This window comes from Eucyclogobius newberryi, unplaced genomic scaffold (genome assembly GCF_026437365.1).
Source record: "Eucyclogobius newberryi isolate DKJ021-1_F unplaced genomic scaffold, fEucNew1.0.hap1 SCAF_20, whole genome shotgun sequence".
Classification (NCBI taxonomy): Eukaryota; Metazoa; Chordata; class Actinopteri; order Gobiiformes; family Gobiidae; genus Eucyclogobius; species Eucyclogobius newberryi.
The window spans coordinates 7,555,733-7,582,912 of NW_027315835.1; the positions used below are offsets into that span (position 1 = coordinate 7,555,733).

General features: G+C 45.6%; 1 protein-coding gene across 2 annotated transcripts; it reads right to left on the reverse strand.

Moving 5' to 3' along the window:
• Positions 1-955: 955 nt before the first annotated feature.
• On the reverse strand, positions 956-25,856 carry rgs9b (regulator of G protein signaling 9b). Of its 2 annotated transcripts, XM_072456190.1 has the most exons (19): positions 25,733-25,856; positions 23,174-23,270; positions 22,036-22,086; positions 21,033-21,139; positions 20,389-20,440; positions 20,259-20,317; positions 18,921-18,997; positions 18,334-18,415; positions 14,237-14,299; positions 13,162-13,191; positions 13,015-13,076; positions 11,983-12,096; positions 11,114-11,229; positions 10,523-10,610; positions 5,634-5,772; positions 4,031-4,113; positions 3,646-3,769; positions 1,737-2,122; positions 956-1,230 (listed from the first exon to the last, which is right to left on the reverse strand). In XM_072456190.1, the coding sequence occupies exons 1-19, from the start codon at positions 25,799-25,801 to the stop codon at positions 1,074-1,076; spliced, it is 1,956 nt and encodes a 651-aa protein (XP_072312291.1). In that variant the 5' UTR covers positions 25,802-25,856; the 3' UTR covers positions 956-1,073. The 2 variants fall into 2 exon arrangements, with proteins under 2 accessions (XP_072312291.1, XP_072312292.1); XM_072456191.1 differs by lacking the exons at positions 956-1,230; positions 1,737-2,122 and having other exon boundaries at positions 3,602-3,769; positions 25,733-25,855.
• Positions 25,857-27,180: the final 1,324 nt, after the last annotated feature.

A 27,180-nucleotide genomic window follows, 5' to 3' on the forward strand; every position in this document is an offset into this window, starting at 1 on the left:
TTGTAGTTTTTCCTGGCCGAGAAGGAGAGTCTAAGGACAGAGGACCCTGGGACATCGTCCCTCGCCATCACAGACATTGTCTGACTCCATCGCCACCACAGACATTGTTGATTCATTTCTCCCTGTGGCCCTCAGAGGCAACTGTTGTTGTGATTTTGGGCCTTACAAAAATAAATTGATTTGATTTGATTTGAAACATTGCTACTGGAAACATTCATTAGAATTGCTCACATTTAGCCGGCAATGTTGACAATATTTAGACCATTTGACACATTCAATTTTAAATCTGTTTATTTTCATCTTCACGTGTTTTTTTTTTTTTTACTGAAAACAACTGCGTTATTGAGATGAGTTAGCACAGAGCTAATTAGCTTGTATATGATTATATTTTTTATTTCTAGGGCAAAAATGAATTCACTTTTTATGATAATTCTCTTCGGTCGTCTTAATCCAACATTTATTTGGTTGAAAATGTATTTTAAAAGTCTCAATGTTCAATAGAAATAATGGTTTGACTCATCGACCACTAAAATAATCGTTAGTTACAGCTTTAATTCTAAATTCAAGTTTATATTTGAACACTCACTTTCCAAAGCGTCTGGGCGGGGCTTGTCCCTGCTGCTCGCTGCTGATTGGCCGCACTCTGCCGCTGGCCCCTGCCCCTGGCGTTGACTGACATCTTGGCGACAACGAGGCGAAGACGCTGGACGGGCCACACCCCCTCCTAAGTAACCTACAACTTTTTTGACCCTCCGGCGTAGTTGTAGTTTTGTGCTCTGTTAGCATGTAGCAGGTATATTATGACCTTTTTGGCCCTCTGGCGTTGCCGTAGTTGTAGTTTTGTGCTCTGTTAACATGTAGCAGGTATATTATGACCTTTTTGGCCCTCTGGCGTTGCCGTAGTTGTAGTTTTGTGCTCTGTTAGCATGTAGCAGGTATATTATGACCTTTTTGACCCTCTGGCGTTGCCGTAGTTGTAGTTTTGTGCTCTGTTAACATGTAGCAGGTATGTTATGACCTTTTTGACCCTCTGGCGTTGCCGTAGTTGTAGTTTTGTGCTCTGTTAGCGTGTGTTATGACGTCCCGTTCTGAGAGGTGATGCTTTCCCAGGGGCAGATGATCTCCTTGTTGGCCAGTCCTCTAGAGGGCGCTCTCTCCTCGTCCTCGTCCTCAGACTCGATGGGATAAATCCTGCACTCCGGAGGGATGTCCACTTTGATCTGGAAAAAACTGTAGAAATGACAAAGTTAGAAGTTGTGCGACGCAAAGAACAGAACCTTGTGGTGAGAATAAAGTGACATTTCTGCACGTTTGTGGCTCATTTTACGCTCCAGTCACGTTTGAATCATTGCTACTGGAAACATTCATTAGAATTGCTCACATTTAGCCGGCAATGTTGACAATATTTAGACCATTTGACACATTCAATTTTAAATCTGTTTATTTTCATCTTCACGTGTTTTTTTTTTTTTTACTGAAAACAACTGCGTTATTGAGATGAGTTAGCACAGAGCTAATTAGCTTGTATATGATTATATTTTTTATTTCTACGGCAAAAATGAATTCACTTTTTATGATAATTCTCTTCAGTCGTCTTAATCCAACATTTATTTGGTTGAAAATGTATTTAAAAAGTCTCAATGTTCAATAGAAATAATGGTTTGACTCATCGACCACTAAAATAATCGTTAGTTACAGCTTTAATTCTAAATTCAAGTTTATATTTGAACACTCACTTTCCAAAGCGTCTGGGCGGGGCTTGTCCCTGCTGCTCGCTGCTGATTGGCCGCACTCTGCCGCTGGCCCCTCCCCCTGGCGTTGACTGACATCTTGGCGACAACGAGGCGAAGACGCTGGACGGGCCACACCCCCTCCTAAGTAACCTGCGCAGCGATAGGCCGACTCTGGAGCGGGGCGGGGCCACGGAGGCCGGAGGGGGCGGGTCCAGGTCCGAGGTGGAGTCCAGGGCCAGGCTGATGGGCGACGGGCAAGCGGGCATCATGGAGGGCACGGGCAGCGAGGGCAACGAGGTCAACGAGGGCGGCGAGGGAGGCGAAGAGCCGGAGTCCGAGAAACCAGAGTATACGGCCAGGTGAGGCACGGGCGTGGTGAACCGGCACAGCTGTGGGACAAGTTAGACCTGGTTTAGACCTGGTGTAGACCTGGTTTAGTCCTGGTTTTGTCCTGGTTTAGACCTGGTTTGGACCTGGTTTGGACCTAGTTTAGACCTAGTTTAGACCTGGTTTAGTCCTGCTTTAGACCTGGTTTGGACCTGGTTTGGACCTGGTTTAGACCTGGTTTAGACCTGCTTTAGTCCTGGTTTAGATCTGCTTTAGACCTGCTTTAGACCTGGTTTGGACCTGGTTTAGTCCTGGTTTAGATCTGCTTTAGACCTGGTTTGGACCTGGTTTAGTCCTGGTTTAGACCTGGTTTAGTCCTGGTTTAGACTAGCTTTAGACCAGGTTTAGACCTGCTTTAGTCCTGGTTTAGACCTGGTTTAGACCTGCTTTGGACCTGGTTTAGTCCTGGTTTAGACCTGCTTTAGTCCTGGTTTAGACCTGGTTTAGCCCTGTTTTAGACCTGGTTTGGACCTGGTTTAGACCTGGTTTAGCCCTGTTTTAGACCTGGTTTGGACCTGGTTTAGACCTGGTTTAGCTCTTACATCGATGGTGAGTTTGTGTTATATTCAGTTTGACCACTACATAGACAAGATATAGAGCTGATCATTTTCACAGTTCATATCTCTGAAAGGTCTTTAAGTGAAAAACACTTGTTTTAAACGACTAAACAATAAAATATGAATAAAATAATAAAATGAGACTCACCGTGACGTGAACAGATGAAGTCGTGACGAATGAATGAGACAGAGTGAAGTGAAGAGCGACTTTTATTCTGACAGACGACAACTTAAACACAACACTGAACACAACACTGAGCACAACACTAAACACAACACTGAACACAGCACTGAACACAACACTGAGCACAACACTAAACACAACACTGAACACAACACTGAGCACAACACTGAACACAATACTGAGCACAACACTAAACACAACACTGAACACAGCACTGAACACAACACTGAACACAACACTAAACACAACACTGAACACACATAAACAACACTACGCATGCATAAACACAACACTGAACACACATAAACAACACTAAACACTCATAAACACAACACTAAACACACATAAACACAACACTAAACACTCATAAACAACACTGAACACACATAAACAACACTAAACACTCATAAACACAACACTAAACACACATAAACACAACACTAAACACTCATAAACAACACTAAACACACATAAACAACACTAAACACTCATAAATACAACACTAAACACACATAAACAACACTAAACACACATAAACACAACACTAAACACACACAGATAAATAAAATGAAATAAATCTTATACAAATGTTGTGGACTGATGATTTGATGAGTAAAACAAACTCTATTTAAACTAAATTGCTCTTGTTGCGGAGGTGGAAAAGCGTTACATAATTACAATGTAATAATAAAATAATAATCATAGATGCAGCTGAAGTCAGTTTAGATAGTCTCTCTTCACAGTTTGTGGGTCACTGCGGCTTCCGGCTCAGTTTGCTCATGACCTGTGTGATGTCCACCGGAGCGGCGGCCGCCATCTTGGCTCTCCTCTCCTGCTCCAGTTGCCTCAGGATGATGGGGCTGAGGCTCGGGCGACGACAGCGGGCGTTCTGCTCCAGCTGAGTGTCACTGAGGAGACAGACCGGGTTAGACCTGGTTTAGTCCTGGTTAAGTCCTGGTTAAGTCCTGGTTAAGTCCTGGTTTAGTCCTGTTTTAGTTCTGGTTTAGAAGTGGTTTAGACCTGGTTTAGACCTGGTTTAGTCCTGTTATAGTCCTGGTTTACACCAGGGTTAGACCTGGTTTAGAATTGGTTTAGCCTTGGTTAGTACTGCGGCAGGGAGTTTGTTTGTTTGTTTGTTTGTTTGTTTGTTTGTTTATTGGCAGACGTACGTGAACTTGTGCTCTTCGGGGCTCAGCGCTTTCTTCTGAGTTTCTTTGAAAACCGGAGACTTCAGATAACGACCGTACGAATCCTGAAAGACACAAACACGTTCATGTCAAATACAGAGCCCTCTCTTCACTCATGTTTGTCATCTTCATGTGTGTGGACCGAGCGTGTGGTGCGTTCACTGACCTTCATGAGCGTGTGGTGCGTTCACTTACCTTTTTCATGAGTGTGTGGTGCGTTCACTGACCTTCTTCATGAGCGTGTGGTGCGTTCACTGACCTTCTTCATGAGCATGTAAATGTGAGTTTGCGCTGCATGTGGTGCATTCACTGACCTTTTTCATGAGCGTGTGGTGCGTTTACTGACCTTTTTCATGAGCGTGTGGTGCGTTCACTGACCTTCTTCATGAGCATGTAAATGTGAGTTTGCGCTGCATGTGGTGCATTCACTGACCTTCTTCATGAGCGTGTGGTGCGTTCACTGGCCATCATGAAGTGTGGTGCGTGTTGTGCGTTCACTGACCTTCTTCATGAGCGTGTGGTGCGTTCACTGGCCATCATGAAGTGTGATGCGTGTGGTGCGTTCACTGACCTTCATCATGAGGTGTGGTGCGTTCACTGACCTTCTTCATGAGCGTGTGGTGCGTTCACTGGCCATCATGAGGTGTGGTGCGTGTGGTGCGTTCACTGACCTTCATCATGAGGTGTGGTGCGTTCACTGACCATCATGAGGTATGGTGCGTGTGGTGCGTTCACTGACCTTCTTCATGAGCGTGTGGTGCGTTCACTGACCATCATGAGGTGTGGTGCGTTCACTGACCTTCTTCATGAGGTGTGGTGCGTTCACTGACCTTCTTCATGAGCTTGTGGTGCGTTCACAGACCTTCTTCATGAGGTGTGGTGCGTTCACTGACCTTCTTCCTGAGCGTGTGGTGCGTTCACTGACCTTCTTCATGAGGTGTGGTGCGTTCACTGACCTTCTTCCTGAGCGTGTGGTGCGTTCACTGACCTTCTTCATGAGGTGTGGCGCGTTCACTGACCTTCTTCATGAGCGTGTGGTGCGTTCACTGACCTTCTTCATGAGGTGTGGTGCGTTCACTGACCTTCTTCATGAGGTGTGGTGCGTTCACTGACCTTCTTCATGAGGTGTGGTGCGTTCACTGACCTTCTTCCTGAGCGTGTGGTGCGTTCACTGACCTTCTTCATGAGGTGTGGTGCGTTCACTGACCTTCTTCATGAGCGTGTGGTGCGTTCACTGACCTTCTTCATGAGGTGTGGTGCGTTCACTGACCTTCTTCTTGAGCGTGTGGTGCGTTCACTGACCTTCTTCATGAGGTGTGGTGCGTTCACTGACCTTCTTCATGAGCGTGTGGTGCGTTCACTGACCTTCTTCATGAGGTGTGGTGCGTTCACTGACCTTCTTCATGAGCGTGTGGTGCGTTCACTGACCTTCTTCATGAGGTGTGGTGCGTTCACTGACCTTCTTCTTGAGCGTGTGGTGCGTTCACTGACCTTCTTCATGAGGTGTGGTGCGTTCACTGACCTTCTTCATGAGCGTGTGGTGCGTTCACTGACCTTCTTCATGAGGTGTGGTGCGTTCACTGACCTTCTTCATGAGCATGTAAATGTGAGTTTGCGCTGCGTCCAGGACGTATCGATGCGGGTGCTTCAGTGACTTGATGGTGATTTCCATGGTTTTCCCGTCGATGTTGATCCATCGAGGAGCTCCACGCGCCAGGAACGTCCTCAAAACAAGTATAAAGTATATGTATAAATATAAAGTATTTGTATGAGTATAAAGTACTAGTATTAGTACTTGTGTATATGCTCCACCTTCTAATTTATCATGTGATTATTGCAGTACAAGTATATAAAGTATATAAAGTAATGAAGCCTGCGTAAATTCAGCCTGGAAGACCTAACTCCACCCATCTACATCAAGGCCACCTGCTCAACCAACGCACCCAGCCTGGGCGTCGGCCACCATGGAAGGACCCCTCTCCCCAGCACCATCATCGCACTCAAGCGGGCGTGGCCTGTCCGTCTGTGAGAGTCAGATCCCTCACTTCACCATGGACTCTCCCAGGTTTCTGCGCTTATCCCAAAGAGGTTATGCAGTTTTTCCCGGCCAAGAAGTAGGGTGAAAGGTCAGGGGGCGTCTGCACCATGGCCCCTACACCTGCTCCTCATCCCCTATCAACGCTCTCAGTCACTCCTCCCCGCTCCCAATCAGCACCAGGCGGTCGCATTTAAGCCTCAGGCAGATGGTTCGGCCGCTTCAAACCCGTTTTGCGACCCACCACCTCCCCTGCTCCTCCTCTACATCCCCCTCATCCTCTACCTCCTCTTCACATCTACCACCTACAGGCTCCGGGGGGACACATCTAATACAAATAGATCATGGAGTGCCCATGATTGCAACGTCTTCCGCCGGGGTCTGAGCGCCAAATAACTCATGTAATAAAGCTGCTAAACAGTCCATTCTGGTCGTCTCTGCGTCTCTCCAGGGTGAAATAGTACTTGTATATATGCTCCGCCTTCTCCTTCATCATGTGATTATTGCAGTACAAGTATATAAAGTATATAAAGTATTAGTACTTGTATATATGCTCCGCCTTCTCCTTCATCATGTGATTATTGCAGTACAAGTATATAAAGTATATAAAGTATTAGTACTTGTATATATGCTCCGCCTTCTCCTTCATCATGTGATTATTGCAGTACAAGTATATAAAGTATTAGTACTTGTATACATGCTCCGCCTTCTCCTTCATCATGTGATTATTGCAGTACAAGTATATAAAGTATTAGTACTTGTATATATGCTCCGCCTTCTCCTTCATCATGTGATTATTGCAGTACAAGTATATAAAGTATATAAAGTATTAGTACTTGTATATATGCTCCGCCTTCTCCTTCATCATGTGATTATTGCAGTACAAGTATATAAAGTATTAGTACTTGTATATATGCTCCGCCTTCTCCTTCATCATGTGATTATTGCAGTACAAGTATATAAAGTATATAAAGTATTAGTACTTGTATATATGCTCCGCCTTCTCCTTCATCATGTGATTATTGCAGTACAAGTATATAAAGTATATAAAGTATATAAAGTATATAAAGTATTAGTACTTGTATATATGCTCCGCCTTCTCCTTCATCATGTGATTATTGCAGTACAAGTATATAAAGTATATAAAGTATTAGTACTTGTATATATGCTCCGCCTTCTCCTTCATCATGTGATTATTGCAGTACAAGTATATAAAGTATTAGTACTTGTGTATATGCTCCGCCTTCTCCTTCATCATGTGATTATTGCAGTACAAGTATATAAAGTATTAGTACTTGTATATATGCTCCGCCTTCTCCTTCATCATGTGATTATTGCAGTACAAGTATATAAAGTATTAGTACTTGTATACATGCTCCGCCTTCTCCTTCATCATTTGATTATTGCAGTACAAGTATATAAAGTATTAGTACTTGTATATATGCTCCGCCTTCTCCTTCATCATGTGAATATTGCAGTACAAGTATATAAAGTATATAAAGTATTAGTACTTGTATATATGCTCCGCCTTCTCCTTCATCATGTGATTATTGCAGTACAAGTATATAAAGTATATAAAGTATTAGTACTTGTATATATGCTCCGCCTTCTCCTTCATCATGTGATTATTGCAGTACAAGTATATAAAGTATATAAAGTATTAGTACTTGTATATATGCTCCGCCTTCTCCTTCATCATGTGATTATTGCAGTACAAATATATAAAGTATTAGTACTTGTATACATGCTCCGCCTTCTCCTTCATCATGTGATTATTGCAGTACAAGTATATAAAGTATTAGTACTTGTATACATGCTCCGCCTTCTCCTTCATCATGTGATTATTGCAGTACAAGTATATAAAGTATTAGTACTTGTATATATGCTCCGCCTTCTCCTTCATCATGTGATTATTGCAGTACAAGTATATAAAGTATTAGTACTTGTATACATGCTCCGCCTTCTCCTTCATCATGTGATTATTGCAGTACAAGTATATAAAGTATTAGTACTTGTATACATGCTCCGCCTTCTCCTTCATCATGTGATTATTGCAGTACAAGTATATAAAGTATTAGTACTTGTATATATGCTCCGCCTTCTCCTTCATCATGTGATTATTGCAGTACAAGTATATAAAGTATTAGTACTTGTATACATGCTCCGCCTTCTCCTTCATCATGTGATTATTGCAGTACAAGTATATAAAGTATTAGTACTTGTATATATGCTCCGCCTTCTCCTTCATCATGTGATTATTGCAGTACAAGTATATAAAGTATTAGTACTTGTATATATGCTCCGCCTTCTCCTTCATCATGTGATTATTGCAGTACAAGTATATAAAGTATTAGTACTTGTATACATGCTCCGCCTTCTCCTTCATCATGTGATTATTGCAGTACAAGTATATAAAGTATTAGTACTTGTATATATGCTCCGCCTTCTCCTTCATCATGTGATTATTGCAGTACAAGTATATAAAGTATATAAAGTATTAGTACTTGTATATATGCTCCGCCTTCTCCTTCATCATGTGATTATTGCAGTACAAGTATATAAAGTATATAAAGTATTAGTACTTGTATATATGCTCCGCCTTCTCCTTCATCATGTGATTATTGCAGTACAAGTATATAAAGTATATAAAGTGTTAGTACTTGTATATATGCTCCGCCTTCTCCTTCATCATGTGATTATTGCAGTACAAGTATATAAAGTATTAGTACTTGTATACATGCTCCGCCTTCTCCTTCATCATGTGATTATTGCAGTACAAGTATATAAAGTATTAGTACTTGTATACATGCTCCGCCTTCTCCTTCATCATGTGATTATTGCAGTACAAGTATATAAAGTATTAGTACTTGTATATATGCTCCGCCTTCTCCTTCATCATGTGATTATTGCAGTACAAGTATATAAAGTATTAGTACTTGTATACATGCTCCGCCTTCTCCTTCATCATTTGATTATTGCAGTACAAGTATATAAAGTATTAGTACTTGTATATATGCTCCGCCTTCTCCTTCATCATGTGATTATTGCAGTACAAGTATATAAAGTATATAAAGTATTAGTACTTGTATATATGCTCCGCCTTCTCCTTCATCATGTGAATATTGCAGTACAAGTATATAAAGTATATAAAGTATTAGTACTTGTATATATGCTCCGCCTTCTCCTTCATCATGTGATTATTGCAGTACAAGTATATAAAGTATATAAAGTATTAGTACTTGTATATATGCTCCGCCTTCTCCTTCATCATGTGATTATTGCAGTACAAATATATAAAGTATTAGTACTTGTATACATGCTCCGCCTTCTCCTTCATCATGTGATTATTGCAGTACAAGTATATAAAGTATTAGTACTTGTATACATGCTCCGCCTTCTCCTTCATCATGTGATTATTGCAGTACAAGTATATAAAGTATTAGTACTTGTATATATGCTCCGCCTTCTCCTTCATCATGTGATTATTGCAGTACAAGTATATAAAGTATTAGTACTTGTATACATGCTCCGCCTTCTCCTTCATCATGTGATTATTGCAGTACAAGTATATAAAGTATTAGTACTTGTATACATGCTCCGCCTTCTCCTTCATCATGTGATTATTGCAGTACAAGTATATAAAGTATTAGTACTTGTATATATGCTCCGCCTTCTCCTTCATCATGTGATTATTGCAGTACAAGTATATAAAGTATTAGTACTTGTATACATGCTCCGCCTTCTCCTTCATCATGTGATTATTGCAGTACAAGTATATAAAGTATTAGTACTTGTATATATGCTCCGCCTTCTCCTTCATCATGTGATTATTGCAGTACAAGTATATAAAGTATTAGTACTTGTATACATGCTCCGCCTTCTCCTTCATCATGTGATTATTGCAGTACAAGTATATAAAGTATTAGTACTTGTATATATGCTCCGCCTTCTCCTTCATCATGTGATTATTGCAGTACAAGTATATAAAGTATATAAAGTATTAGTACTTGTATATATGCTCCGCCTTCTCCTTCATCATGTGATTATTGCAGTACAAGTATATAAAGTATATAAAGTATTAGTACTTGTATATATGCTCCGCCTTCTCCTTCATCATGTGATTATTGCAGTACAAGTATATAAAGTATATAAAGTATTAGTACTTGTATATATGCTCCGCCTTCTCCTTCATCATGTGATTATTGCAGTACAAGTATATAAAGTATTAGTACTTGTATACATGCTCCGCCTTCTCCTTCATCATGTGATTATTGCAGTACAAGTATATAAAGTATTAGTACTTGTATACATGCTCCGCCTTCTCCTTCATCATGTGATTATTGCAGTACAAGTATATAAAGTATTAGTACTTGTATATATGCTCCGCCTTCTCCTTCATCATGTGATTATTGCAGTACAAGTATATAAAGTATTAGTACTTGTATATATGCTCCGCCTTCTCCTTCATGGTGGCGGCCGCTCCCCACTTCAGGTCTTCACAACTTTCCCAGAATGCAAGGTTTTCTCCTGAAAACACAAGAAACAAAGTTTAGGTTTCCAAGTTCTGGTCCTGGTCCTGGTTCTGGTTCTGGTCCTGGTCCTGGTCCTGGTTCTGGTCCTGGTTCTGGTTCTGGTTCTGGTCCTGGTCCTGGTCCTGGTTCTGGTTCTGGTTCTGGTCCTGGTCCTGGTCCTGGTCCTGGTCCTGGTCCTGGTTCTGGTTCTGGTCCTGGTTCTGGTTCTGGTCCTGGTCCTGGTCCTGGTCCTGGTCCTGGTTCTGGTTCTGGTTCTGGTTCTGGTTCTGGTCCTGGTCCTGGTCCTGGTCCTGGTCCTGGTCCTGGTTCTGGTTCTGGTCCTGGTCCTGGTCCTGGTTCTGGTCCTGGTTCTGGTTCTGGTCCTGGTCCTGGTCCTGGTCCTGGTCCTGGTCCTGGTTCTGGTCCTGGTCCTGGTTCTGGTTCTGGTCCTGGTCCTGGTTCTGGTCCTGGTTCTGGTCCTGGTCCTGGTTCTGGTCCTGGTTCTGGTCCTGGTCTCACCACTGAACTCTTTCCTCAGAAACAGTCTGAAGTCGTCTCGTCCTCGTGGATCTGAGAGAAGTTCTCCGAAGCTGAAGGTCCATCTCTCCACGCGCTGTTTAGTCGGAACTTCCACGCTTCAGAAAAACACCACAAAACATTAAAAAAGACCACAAAAAGTCCACAAAACATAACAAAAACACAACAAAACACCACAAAAAATTTAAAAACACCAAAACAGACTACAAAAACATTCTAAAAGACCAAAAAAGACCACATAAACTTTTAAAAACACAAGAAAAACCCCACAAAACATTCAAAAAGACAACAAAACATTCAAAAACACTACAAAAAACATTCAAAAAGACCACAAAAACATTTTAAAACACAAGAAAAACACCACAAAAATACAACAAAAAGACCACAAAACACATCAAAACATTCAAAAGCACCACAAAAAGACCACAAAACACAACAAAATATTCAAAAACACCACAAAACATTCAAAAACACCAAAAATGTCCACAAAAACATACAGAAAGACCACAAAAACATTTAAAAACACAACAAAACACCACAAAATCATTCAAAAAGACCACAAAAACTCCACAAAAATCACAACAAAATCATTCAAAAACACCACAAAAAGACCAAAAAAAGACAGCAAAAAATACAACAAAATCATTCAAAAACACCGCAAAAACATCACAAAAACATCACAAAAACACCACAAAAACATTAAAAAAACGCCACAAAAACACCTCAAAAACACCAAACACAAAAAACTCAAAATGAGCACAAAAACATTTCAAAGTGGTAAATCCTGAACTTAAAAGCACACATTAAGTGTAAAAAGCACACATTAGGTATAAAGACCAGACAGGACAGACTTGGGCATGTTGAACGTCCAGTAGGTGGCCTCGTCAGTGAGCCAGGGATTCGAGGGCAAACATTTGGAGAAAAACGGGTCTTGACTTTGATACGTGGCAGAGTATTTCACCAAACTGAAAACAAGAGCAGAGGAGGCGGTTAGAGTCCGGCAGGAGGGTTAGAGTCCGGCAGAGGAGGAGGGTTAGAGTCCGGCAGGAGGGTTAGAGTCCGGCAGAGGAGGAGGGTTAGAGTCCGGCAGAGGAGGAGGGTTAGAGTCCGGCAGAGAAGGAGGTTAGAGTCCGGCAGGAGGGTTAGAGTCCGGCAGAGGAGGAGGGTTAGAGTCCGGCAGAGGAGGAGGGTTAGAGTCCGGCAGAGAAGGAGGTTAGAGTGCGGCAGGAGGGTTAGAGTCCGGCAGAGGAGGAGGTTAGAGTCCGGCAGAGGAGGAGAGTTAGAGTCCGGCAGAGGAGGAGAGTTAGAGTCCGGCAGAGGAGGAGAGTTAGAGTCCGGCAGGTGGGTTAGAGTCCGGCAGAGGAGGAGGGTTAGAGTCCGGCAGAGGAGGAGGGTTAGAGTCTGGCAGGAGGGTTAGAGTCCGGAAGGAGGGTTAGAGTCCGGCAGAGGAGGAGGGTTGGAGTCCGGGAGGAAGGTTAGAGTCAGGCAGAGAAGAAGGGTTAGAGTCTGGCAGGAGGGTTAGAGTCCGGCAGAGGAGGAGGGTTGGAGTCCGGGAGGAAGGTTAGAGTCAGGCAGAGAAGAAGGGTTAGAGTCTGGCAGGAGGGTTAGAGTCCGGCAGAGGAGGAGGGTTAGAGTCTGGCAGGAGGAGGAGGGTTAGAGTCCGGGAGGAAGGTTAGAGTCTGGCAGAGGAGGAGGGTTAGAGTCCGGCAGGGAAGGTTTCTTTGAATCCTGTTCATGGTGACCTCCTGTGAGAGGGTTTTGGGTTCAAGTCTCAGCTTTGATCTTTGATCTTGACTTTAGTTGAAGTTTGAAAAGCCCAGATGAGAGTTGAAGGACACAGAATGTTCCAGTTGAAGAAGATGATGAGGTGTATTTGAACTCACGCTCCCAACGACACGGACGACTTGACTCTGGGCCTCATGATGGACTGTTGAGTGAAGATGATCTGAACAAACACACAAATGTGTTTGAATCATCTCATCGTAACAAATCAAAGCATTCAAATGTTTCTAATGGAGATCTGAACTCACAATCCTCTGGTAGAAGTCTGGAGTCGTGGCCTGGAGGACGACACACACTTTTGTCTTTAAATGTTTCCTTCTGTTTCATTCAAGGCGCTTTAAGTCCTTGTTGTGTTTAAGTGTTTAAGAATATTTGTTCAACTGATCATGAGTTGATCAGATGTTTGGGGAAGAATGAAATATTTACATTTGAAAAATAAATGTAATTTACACAAGTTTAATGGAAACTTTCCCTGTTTTAAGTTAGTCCTGGTTTAGTCCTGGTTTAGTCATAGTTTAGACCTGGTTTAGTCCTGGGTTAGTCCTGGTTTAGTCCTGGTTTAGTCATAGTTTAGACCTGGTTTAGTCCTGGTTTAGTCCTGGTTTAGTCCTGGTTTAGACCCGATTTAGTCCTGATTTAGTCCTGGTTTAGACCTGGTTTAGTCCTGGTTTAGACCTGGTTTAGTCCTGGTTTAGACCTGGGTTAGTCCTGGTTTAGTCCTAGTTTAGTCCTGGTTTAGACCTGGGTTAGTCCTGGTTTAGTCCTAGTTTAGACCCGGTTTAGACCTGGTTTAGTCCTGGTTTAGACCTGGGTTAGTCCTGGTTTAGTCCTAGTTTAGTCATAGTTTAGACCTGGTTTAGTCCTGGTTTAGTCCTGGTTTAGTCCTGGTTTAGACCCGATTTAGTCCTGATTTAGTCCTGGTTTAGACCTGGTTTAGTCCTGGTTTAGACCTGGTTTAGTCCTGGTTTAGACCTGGTTTATACAGACGTCAGAAGTGAAATCTGCAAAGAGAGAAAGAGAAACAAACACAAAGGTTTAGAAGAGTTCAACAGCAGCAGAAACATGAAGAAGAAGAACAGCCTAATCTGATTACCGATTATAATCTGATTAAACTAAATATCAGGTCATGGATTATTGTCTTCACCTGAGACTCTGTGACGCTCTAACACAAGGTTTGGATTTAGAAAAATATGACCCGGACATGTCTCTGTAATGATGTAGTTTCTACACGATAGTAGTTAATACATAATGTCTTCTCCTGGTTTAGTCCTGGTTTAGTCCTGGTTTAGACCTGGTTTAGTCCTGGTTCTTCTCACCTGGTACCTGCTCAGTGTTGGGGTCAGCTCTGCGCTCCAGTCCGTAGTCCATTCCACTCACAGTTCCGGGCTTTGGACACAACATCACAGAATGTGTTTTTCACACAAACATGTTGAACAGAAACAGAACTTAAACAGGAGAAAAAGACTAAACCATATGAACCATCTCGGACTCTGAGGACCTCAGGGACCGGCCTCCTGCTGGTGCCAGAGTCAGGACAAAACATGGGGAATCTGCGTTTCAGTTTTATGCAGCTAAAATCTGGAACAGTCTTCCTGAAGATGTGAGACAGGCTTCAACTCTGACAATGTTCAAATCTAAGCTAAAAACAGTTTTGTTTAGCTGTGCATATGACTGAAAGGATTTTTTCTTTGGACTCTTCTCTTTTGTTTGTGATTTTATTAGTTTAGAAAATCAGTTGGATTGATAATTTTTAATTTAGTTAATTTCATTGTATTTCTGTTTCTGTATTTTCTTTGTGATTTGAATGCATTTTTCCTGCTGTGTGAAGCACTTTGAATTGCCTTGTGTATGAAATGTGCTCTACAAATAAACTTGCCTTGCCTTGCCTAAACCAGACGATCCCGGTCGTCCTCTGGGACTTTAACTTGCCTCAAGAAAGACAAGTTACGTTTATTTATTGAGACAATTCACACAAGACAATTCTAGAGCTTCACACCAGGAAATAAAAATCATAAAACCTTTTGCTGACACAAATCATACATTTTGTCTAGGCCTACACTGGCCCACACTGGCCCACACTCTAGACACTGACCCACACTGGCCCACACTCTAAACACTGGCCCACACTCTAAACACTGACCCACACTGGCCCACACTCTAGACACTGGCCCACACTGGTCCACAGTCTAGACACTGGCCCACACTGGCCCACACTCTAAACACTGACCCACACTGGCCCACACTCTAGACACTGGCCCACACTGGTCCACAGTCTAGACACTGGCCCACACTGGTCCACAGTCTAGACACTGGCCCACACTGGTCCACAGTCTAGACACTGGCCCACAGTCTAGACACTGGCCCACACTGGTCCACAGTCTAGACACTGGCCCACACTGGTCCACAGTCTAGACACTGGCCCACACTGGCCCACAGTCTAGACACTGACCCACACTGGCCCACACTCTAAACCAGGCATGTCCAAACTAGGGCCCGGGGGCCAAATGCGGCCCTCAGACCAATTTTTGTTGGCCCTCCAGCTTCCTGCTATGTCGGCCCAAACAACAAAAACTAGTACTTTTTACTGTGAAATTGAGAAAATTCAGGCTTATTGTTGTTATACCAACCTAATATTAATGTTCCAAGTCTAATTAAAGGTGTGGAGACTCATTGCAATTACGTCAAATGCAAAATTTCGAATGATTCACTTTGTCATTCAACAAATTCGACATTGTCTAGTTGTTTTTGGCCCTCTGCCCCGTTTAAGTTTCAAAATGCGGCCCTTGGTGAAAAAAGTTTGGACACCCCTGCTCTAAACACTGGCCCACACTCTAGACACTGGCCCACACTGGTCCACAGTCTAGACACTGGCCCACACTGGTCCACAGTCTAGACACTGGCCCACACTGGCCCACAGTCTAGACACTGACCCACACTGGTCCACAGTCTAGACACTGGCCCACACTGGCCCACACTCTAGACACTGGCCCACACTGGTCCACACTCTAGACACTGGCCCACACTGGTCCATAGTCTAGACACTGACCCACACTGGCCCACACTCTAGACACTGACCCACACTGGCCCACACTCTAAACACTGGCCCACACTCTAAACACTGACCCACACTGGCCCACACTCTAGACACTGGCCCACACTGGTCCACAGTCTAGACACTGGCCCACACTGGCCCACACTCTAAACACTGACCCACACTGGCCCACACTCTAGACACTGGCCCACACTGGTCCACAGTCTAGACACTGGCCCACACTGGTCCACAGTCTAGACACTGACCCACACTGGTCCACAGTCTAGACACTGGCCCACACTGGTCCACAGTCTAGACACTGGCCCACAGTCTAGACACTGGCCCACACTGGTCCACAGTCTAGACACTGGCCCACACTGGTCCACAGTCTAGACACTGGCCCACACTGGCCCACAGTCTAGACACTGACCCACACTGGCCCACACTCTAAACCAGGCATGTCCAAACTAGGGCCCGGGGGCCAAATGCGGCCCTCAGACCAATTTTTGTTGGCCCTCCAGCTTCCTGCTATGTCGGCCCAAACAACAAAAACTAGTACTTTTTACTGTGAAATTGAGAAAATTCAGGCTTATTGTTGTTATACCAACCTAATATTAATGTTCCAAGTCTAATTAAAGGTGTGGAGACTCATTGCAATTACGTCAAATGCAAAATTTTGAATGATTCACTTTGTCATTCAACAAATTCGACATTGTCTAGTTGTTTTTGGCCCTCTGCCCCGTTTAAGTTTCAAAATGCGGCCCTTGGTGAAAAAAAGTTTGGACACCCCTGCTCTAAACACTGGCCCACACTCTAGACACTGGCCCACACTGGTCCACAGTCTAGACACTGGCCCACACTGGTCCACAGTCTAGACACTGGCCCACACTGGCCCACAGTCTAGACACTGACCCACACTGGTCCACAGTCTAGACACTGGCCCACACTGGTCCACACTCTAGACACTGGCCCACACTGGTCCATAGTCTAGACACTGACCCACACTGGCCCACACTCTAGACACTGACCCACACTGGCCCACACTCTAGACACTGGCCCACACTGGTCCACAGTCTAGACACTGGCCCACACTGGCCCACACTCTAGACACTGGCCCACACTGGCCCACACTCTAAACACTGTGACAGGCGTCTTTGGGACGGGCACATCTCTTTTAGATTGATTATTTCCCATCGTTGTCGTCCGTAGACGTCAGCGCGCTATCTGCCTCTGCACACGTCTGTGCTGAGCGTGTGTCTTTGACCACGACTCTCTGGTCGACGCCTCCACCTTATGGGTGGAGCTTTTGTATCGACAGGCTCTTTCTGGACTTTGCAGAGGTCTTAGTGTCGACTGACCATCTGACCAGCGTGTGTTCTGACCCTGTCCTCAGGATCCTGCTGCTGCTGCTGCTGCTGCTGCTGCTGCTGCTGCTGCTGGGCTTGGACACGGCACAATGTGCTTTTGTGTCCAGCGGAAATATTTACATGTTCAACTGTAATTGTGTCTAAAAAGTAGTTTTAGAATTGTCATATGTCTTGACTCTGGCACCAGCAGGAGGCCGGTCCATGTTTAGTCCTGACTCTGGCACCAGCAGGAGGCCGGTCCATGTTTAGTCCTGACTCTGGCACCAGCAGGAGGCCGGTCCATGTTTAGTCCTGACTCTGGCACCAGCAGGAGGCCGGTCCATGTTTAGTCCTGACTCTGGCACCAGCTGGAGGCCGGTCCATGTTTAGTCCTGACTCTGGCACCAGCAGGAGGCCGGTCCACACACTGATCTGTTGGATGCAGTGACAGAGTGAATCCACTGGTCCATATTCACCTGTCGACAGTGAAACATAGATCTGACTCGTCTGCATCATTGTGATAGGACACATTTTCACTGCGTATTGACTGACCTAACGACAGCATGTAGAGGGTGAACAGAAGGGGTCCCAGGACTGACCCTTGGGGCGCCCCACAGGTCAGGGGCATGTGGTCTGAGACACAAAGTACTTCCTGTCTTCCAGATAGGACCTTAACCAGTTTAGGGCGGGGCCAGTGATGCCCACCCAGTCCTCTAGTCTCTGTAAGAGGATCCCATGATGGACAGTGTCAAAAGCAGCTAATGCTGCTAATGATGCTAATTAAGCTAATGTTGCTAATGTTGCTAATGTTTATAATGCTGTTGATGTTGCTAACGGCTAACAAAGCTTGTTTAGACCTGGTTTAGAGCTAGTTTGGACCTGGTTTGGACCTGGTTTGGTCCTGGTTTGGTCCTGGTTTAGTCCTGGTTTTGTCCTAGTTTAGTCATGGTTTAGGCCTGGTTTAATCTTGGTTTAGTCCTGGTTTAGTCCTGGTTTAGTCCTGGTTTAGTCCTGGTTTAGTCCTGGTTTAGTCCTGGACTCACCGGTGGTCTGTGGACGGTCCAGTACGCTCTCTCCTGACACTCAAACACCACTCGGTCTGGTTTCTTCCGCTCCTTCGCTGCTCTGAACAAAACAAACATGTGTCCAGTGAATCCTCTGAACCAAAAAAAAAAAACAAAAAACAAACAAACATGTGTCCAGTGAATCTTCTGAGCAAACACAAACAAACAAACAAACAAACAAACTAACATGTGTCCAGTGAATCCTCTGAACAAACAAACAAACAAACAAACAAACAAACCAACATGTGTCCAGTGAATCCTCTGAACAAACAAACAAACAAACAAACAAACAAACAAACATGTGTCCAGTGAAACCTCTGAACAAACAAACAAACAAACAAACAAACAAACAAACAAACATGTGTCCAGTGAAACCTCTGAACAAACAAACAAACAAACAAACAAACAAACAAACAAACATGTGTCCAGTGAATCCTCTGAACAAAAGCCTGATGTAGCTCTCTCTGTTAATTGTCAAGACTAAACTTATATCGCCATGGAGACAAGCGCCAGGCCACGTGACCGGTCAGATCCGTGGAGAGGCGAGTCCACCCGTGGACACAGACCTGTACTGCTCTTTGGCCTGCATCACGATGAAGTCCCACTTGTGGTTCATCCATTTGTGAAGACGATTGTACTGCTCCTACAACAGAAGAAGACGAGACGTGAGATAAACGTTTCACCTGCTCATGAGATAAACGTTTCACCTGCTCATGAGATAAACATTTCACCTGCTCATGAGATAAATGTTTCACCTGCTCATGAGATAAACGTTTCACCTGCTCATGAGATAAACGTTTCACCTGCTCATGAGATAAACATTTCACCTGCTCATGAGATAAATGTTTCACCTTCTCATGAGATAAACGTTTCACCTGCTCATGAGATAAACGTTTCATGAGATAAATGTTTCACCTGCTCATGAGATAAACGTTTCACCTGCTCATGAGATAAACGTTTCACCTGCTCATGAGATAAACGTTTCACCTGCTCATGAGATAAACGTTTCACCTGCTCATGAGATAAATGTTTCACCTGCTCATGAGATAAACGTTTCACCTGCTCATGAGATAAACGTTTCATGAGATAAATGTTTCACCTGCTCATGAGATAAATGTTTCACCTGCTCATCTGCTCATGAGATAAACGTTTCATGAGATAAATGTTTCACCTGCTCATGAGATAAACGTTTCACCTGCTCATGAGATAAAGTTTCACCTGCTCATGAGATAAACGTTTCACCTGCTCATGAGATAAACGTTTCATGAGATAAACGTTTCACCTGCTCATGAGATAAACGTTTCACCTGCTCATGAGATAAAAGTTTCACCTGCACATGAGATAAACGTTTCACCTACTCATGAGACGTTTCACCTGCTCATGAGATGTTTTGCCTGCTCATGAGATAAACGTTTGCTCATGAGATAAACGTTTGCTCATGAGATAAACGTTTCACCTGCTCATGAGATAAACGTTTGCTCGTGAGATAAATGTTTCACCTGCTCATGAGATAAACATTTCACCTGCTCATGAGATAAACGTTTCACCTGCTCAAGAGACGTTTCGCCTGCTCATGACATAAATGTTTCGCCTGCTCATGAGATGTTTCACCTGCTCATGAGACGTTTTGCCTGCTCATGAGATGTTTCACCTGCTCATGACATAAATGTTTCGCCTGCTCATGAGATGTTTCGCCTGCTCATGACATAAATGTTTCACCTGCTCATGAGATGTTTCACCTGCTCATGAGACGTTTCACCTGCTCATTACATACACGTTTCACCTGCTCGTGAGACGTTTCACCTGCTCATGAGGCATTTCACTTGCTCATGAGATGTTTCACCTGCTCATGAGACGTTTCACCTGCTCATTACATAAACGTTTCAGCTACTCAGATGTTTCACCTGCTCATGAAGCTCCAGGAGTCCCTTCTTGCGGATGTTTCTCTTGGCGAGGTAGATGGCTGCACAGACCAAAGGGAGAAGGTTTAGTTGAAGGTTCTCACTGTGTTTCTGGACTTGATCTTGTCCTGACCATAATCTGTGTCCTCCACTGGCCACTGCTGCGTGGGCCAGAAGTACGGCGTCTGCAGAGGGACAAAAGGCACGTGTGGGGTCTGAGCCGGGACCTGGTCTGAGCCGGGACCTGGTCTGAGCCGTCTGAGCCGGGACCGAGTCTGAGCCGGGATCGGGTCTGAGCCGGGACCTGGTCTGAGCCGTCTGAGCCGGGACCGAGTCTGAGCCGGGATCGGGTCTGAGCCGGGTCTGAGCCGGGACCGAGTCTGAGCCGGGATCGGGTCTGAGCCGGGTCTGAGCCGGGACCGAGTCTGAGCCGGGATCGGGTCTGAGCCGGGACCGAGTCTGAGCCGGGACCTGGTCTGACCCGGGTCTGAGCCGGGACAGAGTCTGAGCCGGGACCTGGTCTGACCCGGGTCTGAGCCGGGACCGAGTCTGAGCCGGGTCTGAGCCGGGATCGAGTCTGAGCCGGGTCTGAGCCGGGATCGGGTCTGAGCCGGGACCGGGTCTGAGCCGGGACCGAGTCTGAGCCGGGACCGGGTCTGATCCGGGACCAAGTCTGAGCCGGGACAGGGTCTGAGCCGCGTCTGAGCCGGGACCGGATCTGAGCCGGGTCTGAGCCGGGACCGGGTCTGAGCCGGGACCCTGAGGGGCGTGGCGTACCTGGAAGCGGTAGAGCGAGGCGTCTGGTTTGATGTACAGTTTCTTATGGTCCTGCAGCGGGTACAGGTAACCCAGGGCGACCAGGGCGGAGCCCACACTGCGCGCCTCTGAGGAAACATTTAGAAACAAATGACAACTGCTCATTAATATGTACAACAGGCTTTGCAAAAATGTGTGATTCAAATGTTTAAATGTAAAATTAACATCTAAAGGTCACCATGGTAACGCTCGGGGGCGGGGCTTGAGCCTCTGAGGACCACACGGGTCACATGGTGTTCAGAGAATCACGAGTTTTAAGAGAGTTCAGAGTTTAAAGCTGACCACAGAGAATGCCTCAGGCCCCACGAGCTGGACCTCTGACCTCTAGCTTCTGACCTCTGACCTGAGATCTCTGAACTCTGACCTGAGACCTCTGAACTCTGACCTGAGACTTCTGACCTGAGACCTCTGACCTGAGACCTCAGACTTCTGACCTAAGAACTCTGGCCTCAGACTTTTGGACATTAGCCCGCAGACCTCTGACTTGAGATCTCCGACCTAAGACCTCTGGCCTCGGACCTCAGACATTGACCTCTGACCTGGCCCTCAGAGTGAATTGAGGAGTGTTCATTTGGATGAGGCACTGTGTTCAGTCCATTCACAGCTTGTGGTCAGTGTGTTGGTCTAAAGTCGTAGAGTTCTGGACGTAGTGAAATTGTGATGTGGGTGTAAAGTGCATCCGAGTGTCCAGACGACCTTAAAAACCCTTAAACGACCTTCCAGTACAAAAGGTTCTATTTGACAGTGTGAGGTCAGGGTCAGTGGCACCACGTGAAGGCCCTGAACACAGGGGTCGGCGCGGGACACAGGGGTCAGCGTGGGACACAGGGGTCAGCGCGGGACACAAGGGTCACACAGGGGTCAGCGTGGGACACAGGGGTCAGCGCGGGACACAGGGGTCAGCGCGGGACACAGGGGTCAGCGCGGGACACAGGGGTCAGCGTGGGAGGCGGCTTGGACGGACCTGCAGCGTCGATGTTGAAGCGCTCGGACAGCCAGCTCACGAGGTCCTCTCCTGGAACACACACGGTCAGACACGGTGAGGCCACAAGTTTAACCAAAAACACTGGACAAAAGGTCAACATGAAGCCTAAAGGTCGCCATGTTCGTCGCCTGAATATAAAGTGTGTTTGAATCACGCGTGTTCAACTGTGATCAAAATAAACCGTTTGAAAAGTCCTTCGTCCTCCACAGTTTGTGACGTCTCACTGTGGGTTTCCTCTTCATCGCTCTCTCGCTCCTCGACTCTGCGCCCGTTACCATGACAGCAGGCCCCCCCCCTCTCATCCATCCTGCCGTTTCCGTGGAAACCTGGACCCTCTCACGGCTCGAGCCCCAAGTCGAAAGTGGAAATCAGCAACAACAACAACGACAACAACCAGGACTAAACCAGGACTAAACCAGGACTAAACCAGGACTAAACCAGGACTAAACCAGGTCTAAACCAGGTCTAAACCAGGTCTGATGCGTGGCGTCCCCTGGCCCTGGCCCTGGTTCTGGGTCCGGGTCCGGGTCCGGGTCCGGGTCCTGGTCCTGGTCCTGGTCCTGGTCCTGGTCCTGGTCCTGGTCCAGGCTCTGGTCCTGGTCCTGGTCCTGGCTCTGGTCCTGGTCCTGGTCTTGGTCCTGATCCTGATCCAGGTTCTGGTTCTGGTTCTGGTTCTGGTTCTGGTCCTGGTCCTGGTCCTGGCCCTGGCCCTGGCCCTGGCCCTGGTCCTGGTCCTGGTCCTGGTCCTGGCCCTGGTCCTGGTCCTGGTCCTGGTCCTGGTCCAGGCTCTGGTCCTGGTCCTGGTCCTCGCTCTGGTCCTGGTCCTGGTCCTGATCCAGGTTCTGGTTCTGGTTCTGGTTCTGGTTCTGGTCCTGGTCCTGGTCCTGGTCCTGGCCCTGGCCCTGGTCCTGGTCCTGGTCCTGGTCCTGGTCCTGGTCCTGGTCCTGGTCTTGGTCCTGATCCTGATCCTGGTTCTGGTTCTGGTTCTGGTTCTGGTTCTGGTTCTGGTTCTGGTTCTGGTTCTGGTTCTGGTCCTGGCCCTGGCCCTGGTCCTGGTCCTGGTCCTGGTCCTGGTCCTGGCCCTGGTCCTGGTCCTGGTCCTGGTCCTGGTCCAGACCTGTGACTGCGTGGGGGATGGTGGTGATGACGAGTCTTTGTGGCTGAGACTTGACTCCAGATTTAGGATCCTGCATCTCCAGAACCAAACTCTCCGCCTGAAACACACAAACAAAACATCGTCATCGTCTTCATCTGGAGCCGGCGTTTCCACGACAACGGCTGGAGGCATCGCCATGACGACCGCCACCTCCTCGCTCATTCACAGCAGACGGACTTCAACAAGTTTAAAGTTTTCTGCTTTTGGAAAAACATGACATTTGCAGGTCAAAGGTCAAAGTCATCAACACTTTATTGAACTGTAACAAGCCCCACCTCTTCACACTGACAAGCCCCGCTCCTGGTTCAGACCAGGTTTAGTCCTGGTTTAGACCTGGTTTAGTCCAGGTTTAGACCTGGTTTAGTCCTGGTTTAGTCCTGGTTTAGTCCTGGTTTAGACCTAGTTTAGTCCTGGTTTAGACCTGGTTTAGTCCTGGTTTAGTCCTGGTTTAGTCCTGGTTTAGACCTGGTTTAGACCTGGTTTAGACCTAGTTTAGTCCTGGTTTAGACCTAGTTTAGACCTAGTTTAGTTCTGGTTTAGTCCTGGTTTAGACCTGGTTTAGTCTTGGTTTAGACCTGGTTTAGACCTAGTTTAGTCCTGGTTTAGACCTGGTTTAGACCTAGTTTAGTCCTGGTTTAGACCTAGTTTATACCTAGTTTAGTCCTGGTTTAGACCTGTTTTAGACCTAGTTTAGTCCTGGTTTAGACCTAGTTTAGACCTAGTTTAGTCCTGGTTTAGACCTAGTTTAGACCTGGTTTAGTCCTGGTTTAGACCTAGTTTAGTCCTGGTTTAGACCTGGTTTAGACCTGGTTTAGTCCTGGTTTAGACCTGGTTCAGACCTGGTTTAGTCCTGGTTTAGACCTGGTTTAGACCTGGTTTAGTCCTGGTTTAGACCTGGTTCAGACCTGGTTTAGTCCTGGTTTAGACCTGGTTTAGACCTAGTTTAGTCCTGGTTTAGACCTGGTTTAGTCCTGGTTTGGACCTGGTTTAGACATAGTTTAGTCCTGGTTTAGACCTGGTTAAGACCTGGTTTAGTCCTGGTTTAGACCTGGTTTAGACCTGGCTTAGTCCTGGTTTAGACCTGGTTTAGACCTAGTTTAGTCCTGGTTTAGACCTGGCTTAGACCTGGTTTAGTCCTGGTTTAGACCTAGTTTAGACCTGGTTTAGTCCTGGTTCAGACCTGGTTTAGTCCTGGTTTAGACCTGGTTTAGACCTGGTTTAGTCCTGGTTTAGACCTGATTCAGACCTGGTTTAGTCCTGGTTTAGACCTGGTTTAGACCTAGTTTAGTCCTGGTTTAGAACTGGTTTAGTCCTGGTTTAGACCTGGTTTAGACATAGTTTAGTCCTGGTTTAGACCTGGTTTAGACCTGGTTTAGTCCTGGTTTAGACCTGGTTTAGACCTGGCTTAGTCCTGGTTTAGACCTGGTTTAGACCTAGTTTAGTCCTGGTTTAGACCTGGTTTAGACCTGGTTTAGACCTGGTTTAGTCCTGGTTTAGACCTGGTTTAGACCTGGTTTAGTCCTGGTTTAGACCTGGTTTAGACCTGGTTTAGTCCTGGTTTAGTCCTGGTTTAGACCTGGTTTAGTCCTGATACGTCATGTGACACAGTTGGAGATGATCAGGATCTGGATTAAAGTGAAGCCGATCAACCTGAAGGTCATCGCTGCATTATTCATCTACACTTAGAGTCCCCCCCCCCCACACACACACACACACACACACACACACACACACACACACACACACACACACACACACACACACACACACACACACGTCGCCCCCTGCTGTCTCTGGAGGGAATAACAGCCTCGTAGCGTTTCCTGACATCGACCTGAAGACGACTCTCCTGAGAAACCCTGACTCTGATACTGTTGCCATAGTGACGTGTGTTTATGTGACTCTAAAGACAGAAACATGTGCTTTATCACGTGTTTCTGCTGCGGCCACAAAAACACATTAAAGTTTTATCCGTAGAAATAATTTTAAAACTCTTAAAACTCACAGTTATTGTTGTTGTTTTTGTGGTGGCAGGTGTTCTGTCCAATTAAAACCATTAAAAGTGTCTCAAAGTGACAGAAAAAGTGTGCAATTTCAGCCAAAAAGTCAAATAAACTCAATATTTTTCTGTGGTTTTCAGGATTCAGAAGGATGAGAAATGAGGACTGTTGCCATGGCGATAAATAACAATTTAGAACTACATATTCCATCTTCTGAATGGGAAAAGCACGAGCGGTTTGTGTTTTAGTGTCTTTCTTAAACAAAAAAAAGTGAATGAGACAAAAACAAAACACGTGTCGCTTTAAGTCTGAAGTCAACACGTTTCATCCAGTCAAAGTAATAATTATGATATACAATAATAATAATAATGATAATAATAATAATAATATAAGAATGATTTTGATCCGTTTTTCTTTTGTCTTTTTCTATCCACGAAACAATAAACAAAACATGACGCGTTTGTTTGAACTAAAACGAGCTCAAAAAACTAAAATGAAACACAAATGATGAACGCGGTACCTTGGCGAGGCCGGCCATGCGCGGGCGGTGCCGCTGCCCGTGATCCCGGAGCGTGTTCTGGATCGTCATCTTGTCCGAGCATCAGCGGCTCCGCGGCGGCCGAGGAGGGACCGGAGACACGCGGGGAGGGACCGCGGAGACACGCGGGAGACACGCGGGAGAAGGACCGGAGACACACGGGGAGGGACACCGAGGAGAGAGAGACCGGAAGAAGGACCGGGAGAGAGACTTGAGGAGAAACACCGGGGGAAGCACCGAGGAGGGACCGGAGAGTCTGGAGCTCCAGCGAGAGCTGAGGAATGAGGGAGAGAGAGAATGAGCGAGGAGCCACCGGGGCTGGAGGAGAGGAAGAGAGGATACAGGGAGTGAGGAGGAAAGGAGGGGGAGAGAGCGAGAGAGAGGGGAGAGAGAGGGAGGGAGAGAGAGAGGGGGAGGGAGAGAGAGAGAGAGAGAGAGAGAGAGAGAGAGAGAGGGAGGGAGAGAGAGAGAGAGAGAGAGAGAGGGAGGGAGAGAGAGAGAGAGAGAGAGAGAGAGAGAGAGAGAGAGGGGGAGGGAGAGAGAGAGAGAGAGAGAGGGAGGGGGAGGGAGAGAGGGGGAGCGAGAGAGAGAGGGGCTTTTATTTTATTGGTGGAAAACAAAAACTTGTCAACAACAGAACAACATTTGAATAATTAATGACAGAAACACATATTTAGTTAATTAAAAGTCTTTAATTTTCTGTATTTTTCAATTTCCAAAGGAAAAATAACGAGGTGTAAAATTAAAGATGCACTCATGATGTGTTAAAGGTGCACTCATGATGTGGTAAAGGTGCACTCATGATGGGTTAAAGGTGCACCCATAATGTCTTAAAGGTGCAATCATGATGGGTTAAAGGTGCACTCATGATGTGTTAAATGTGCACTCATGATGGGTTAAAGGTGCACTCATGATGTCTTAAAGGTGCACTCATGATGGGTTAAAGGTGCACTCATGATGGGTTAAATGTGCACTCATGATGAGTTAAAGGTGCACTCATGATGGGTTAAATGTGCACTCATGATGGGTTAAAGGATGGGTTAAAGGTGCACTCATGATGTCTTAAAGGTAAACTCATGATGTGTTTAAGGTGCACTCATGATGACTTAAAGGTGCACTCATGATGAGTTAAAGGTGCACTCATGATGAGTTAAAGGTGCACCCATGATGTGTTAAAGGTGCACTCGTGATGGGTTAAAGGTGCACCCATGATGGGTTAGAGGTGCACTCATGATGTCTTAAAGGTGCACTCATGATGGGTTAAAGGTGCACTCATGATGGGTTAAAGGTGCACTCATGATGGGTTAAAGGTGCACTCATGATGGGTTAAAGGTGCACTCATGATGTGTTAAAGGAGCACTCATGATGGGTTAAAGGTGCACTCATGATGGCTTAAAGGTGCACTCATGATGGGTTAAAGGTGCACTCAA

Excerpts from the sequence above, each read along its gene's own strand:
- rgs9b (XM_072456190.1), bottom strand. The coding sequence starts at position 25,801 with ATGACGATCCAGAACACGCTCCGGGATCACGGGCAGCGGCACCGCCCG. Across the intron at positions 23,271-25,732 it reads GCATGGCCGGCCTCGCCAAG|GCGGAGAGTTTGGTTCTGGA; the intron begins GTACCGCGTTCA and ends TGTGTGTTTCAG. Across the intron at positions 14,300-18,333 it reads GGACCGTCCACAGACCACCG|CCCGGAACTGTGAGTGGAAT; the intron begins GTGAGTCCAGGA and ends TTGTGTCCAAAG.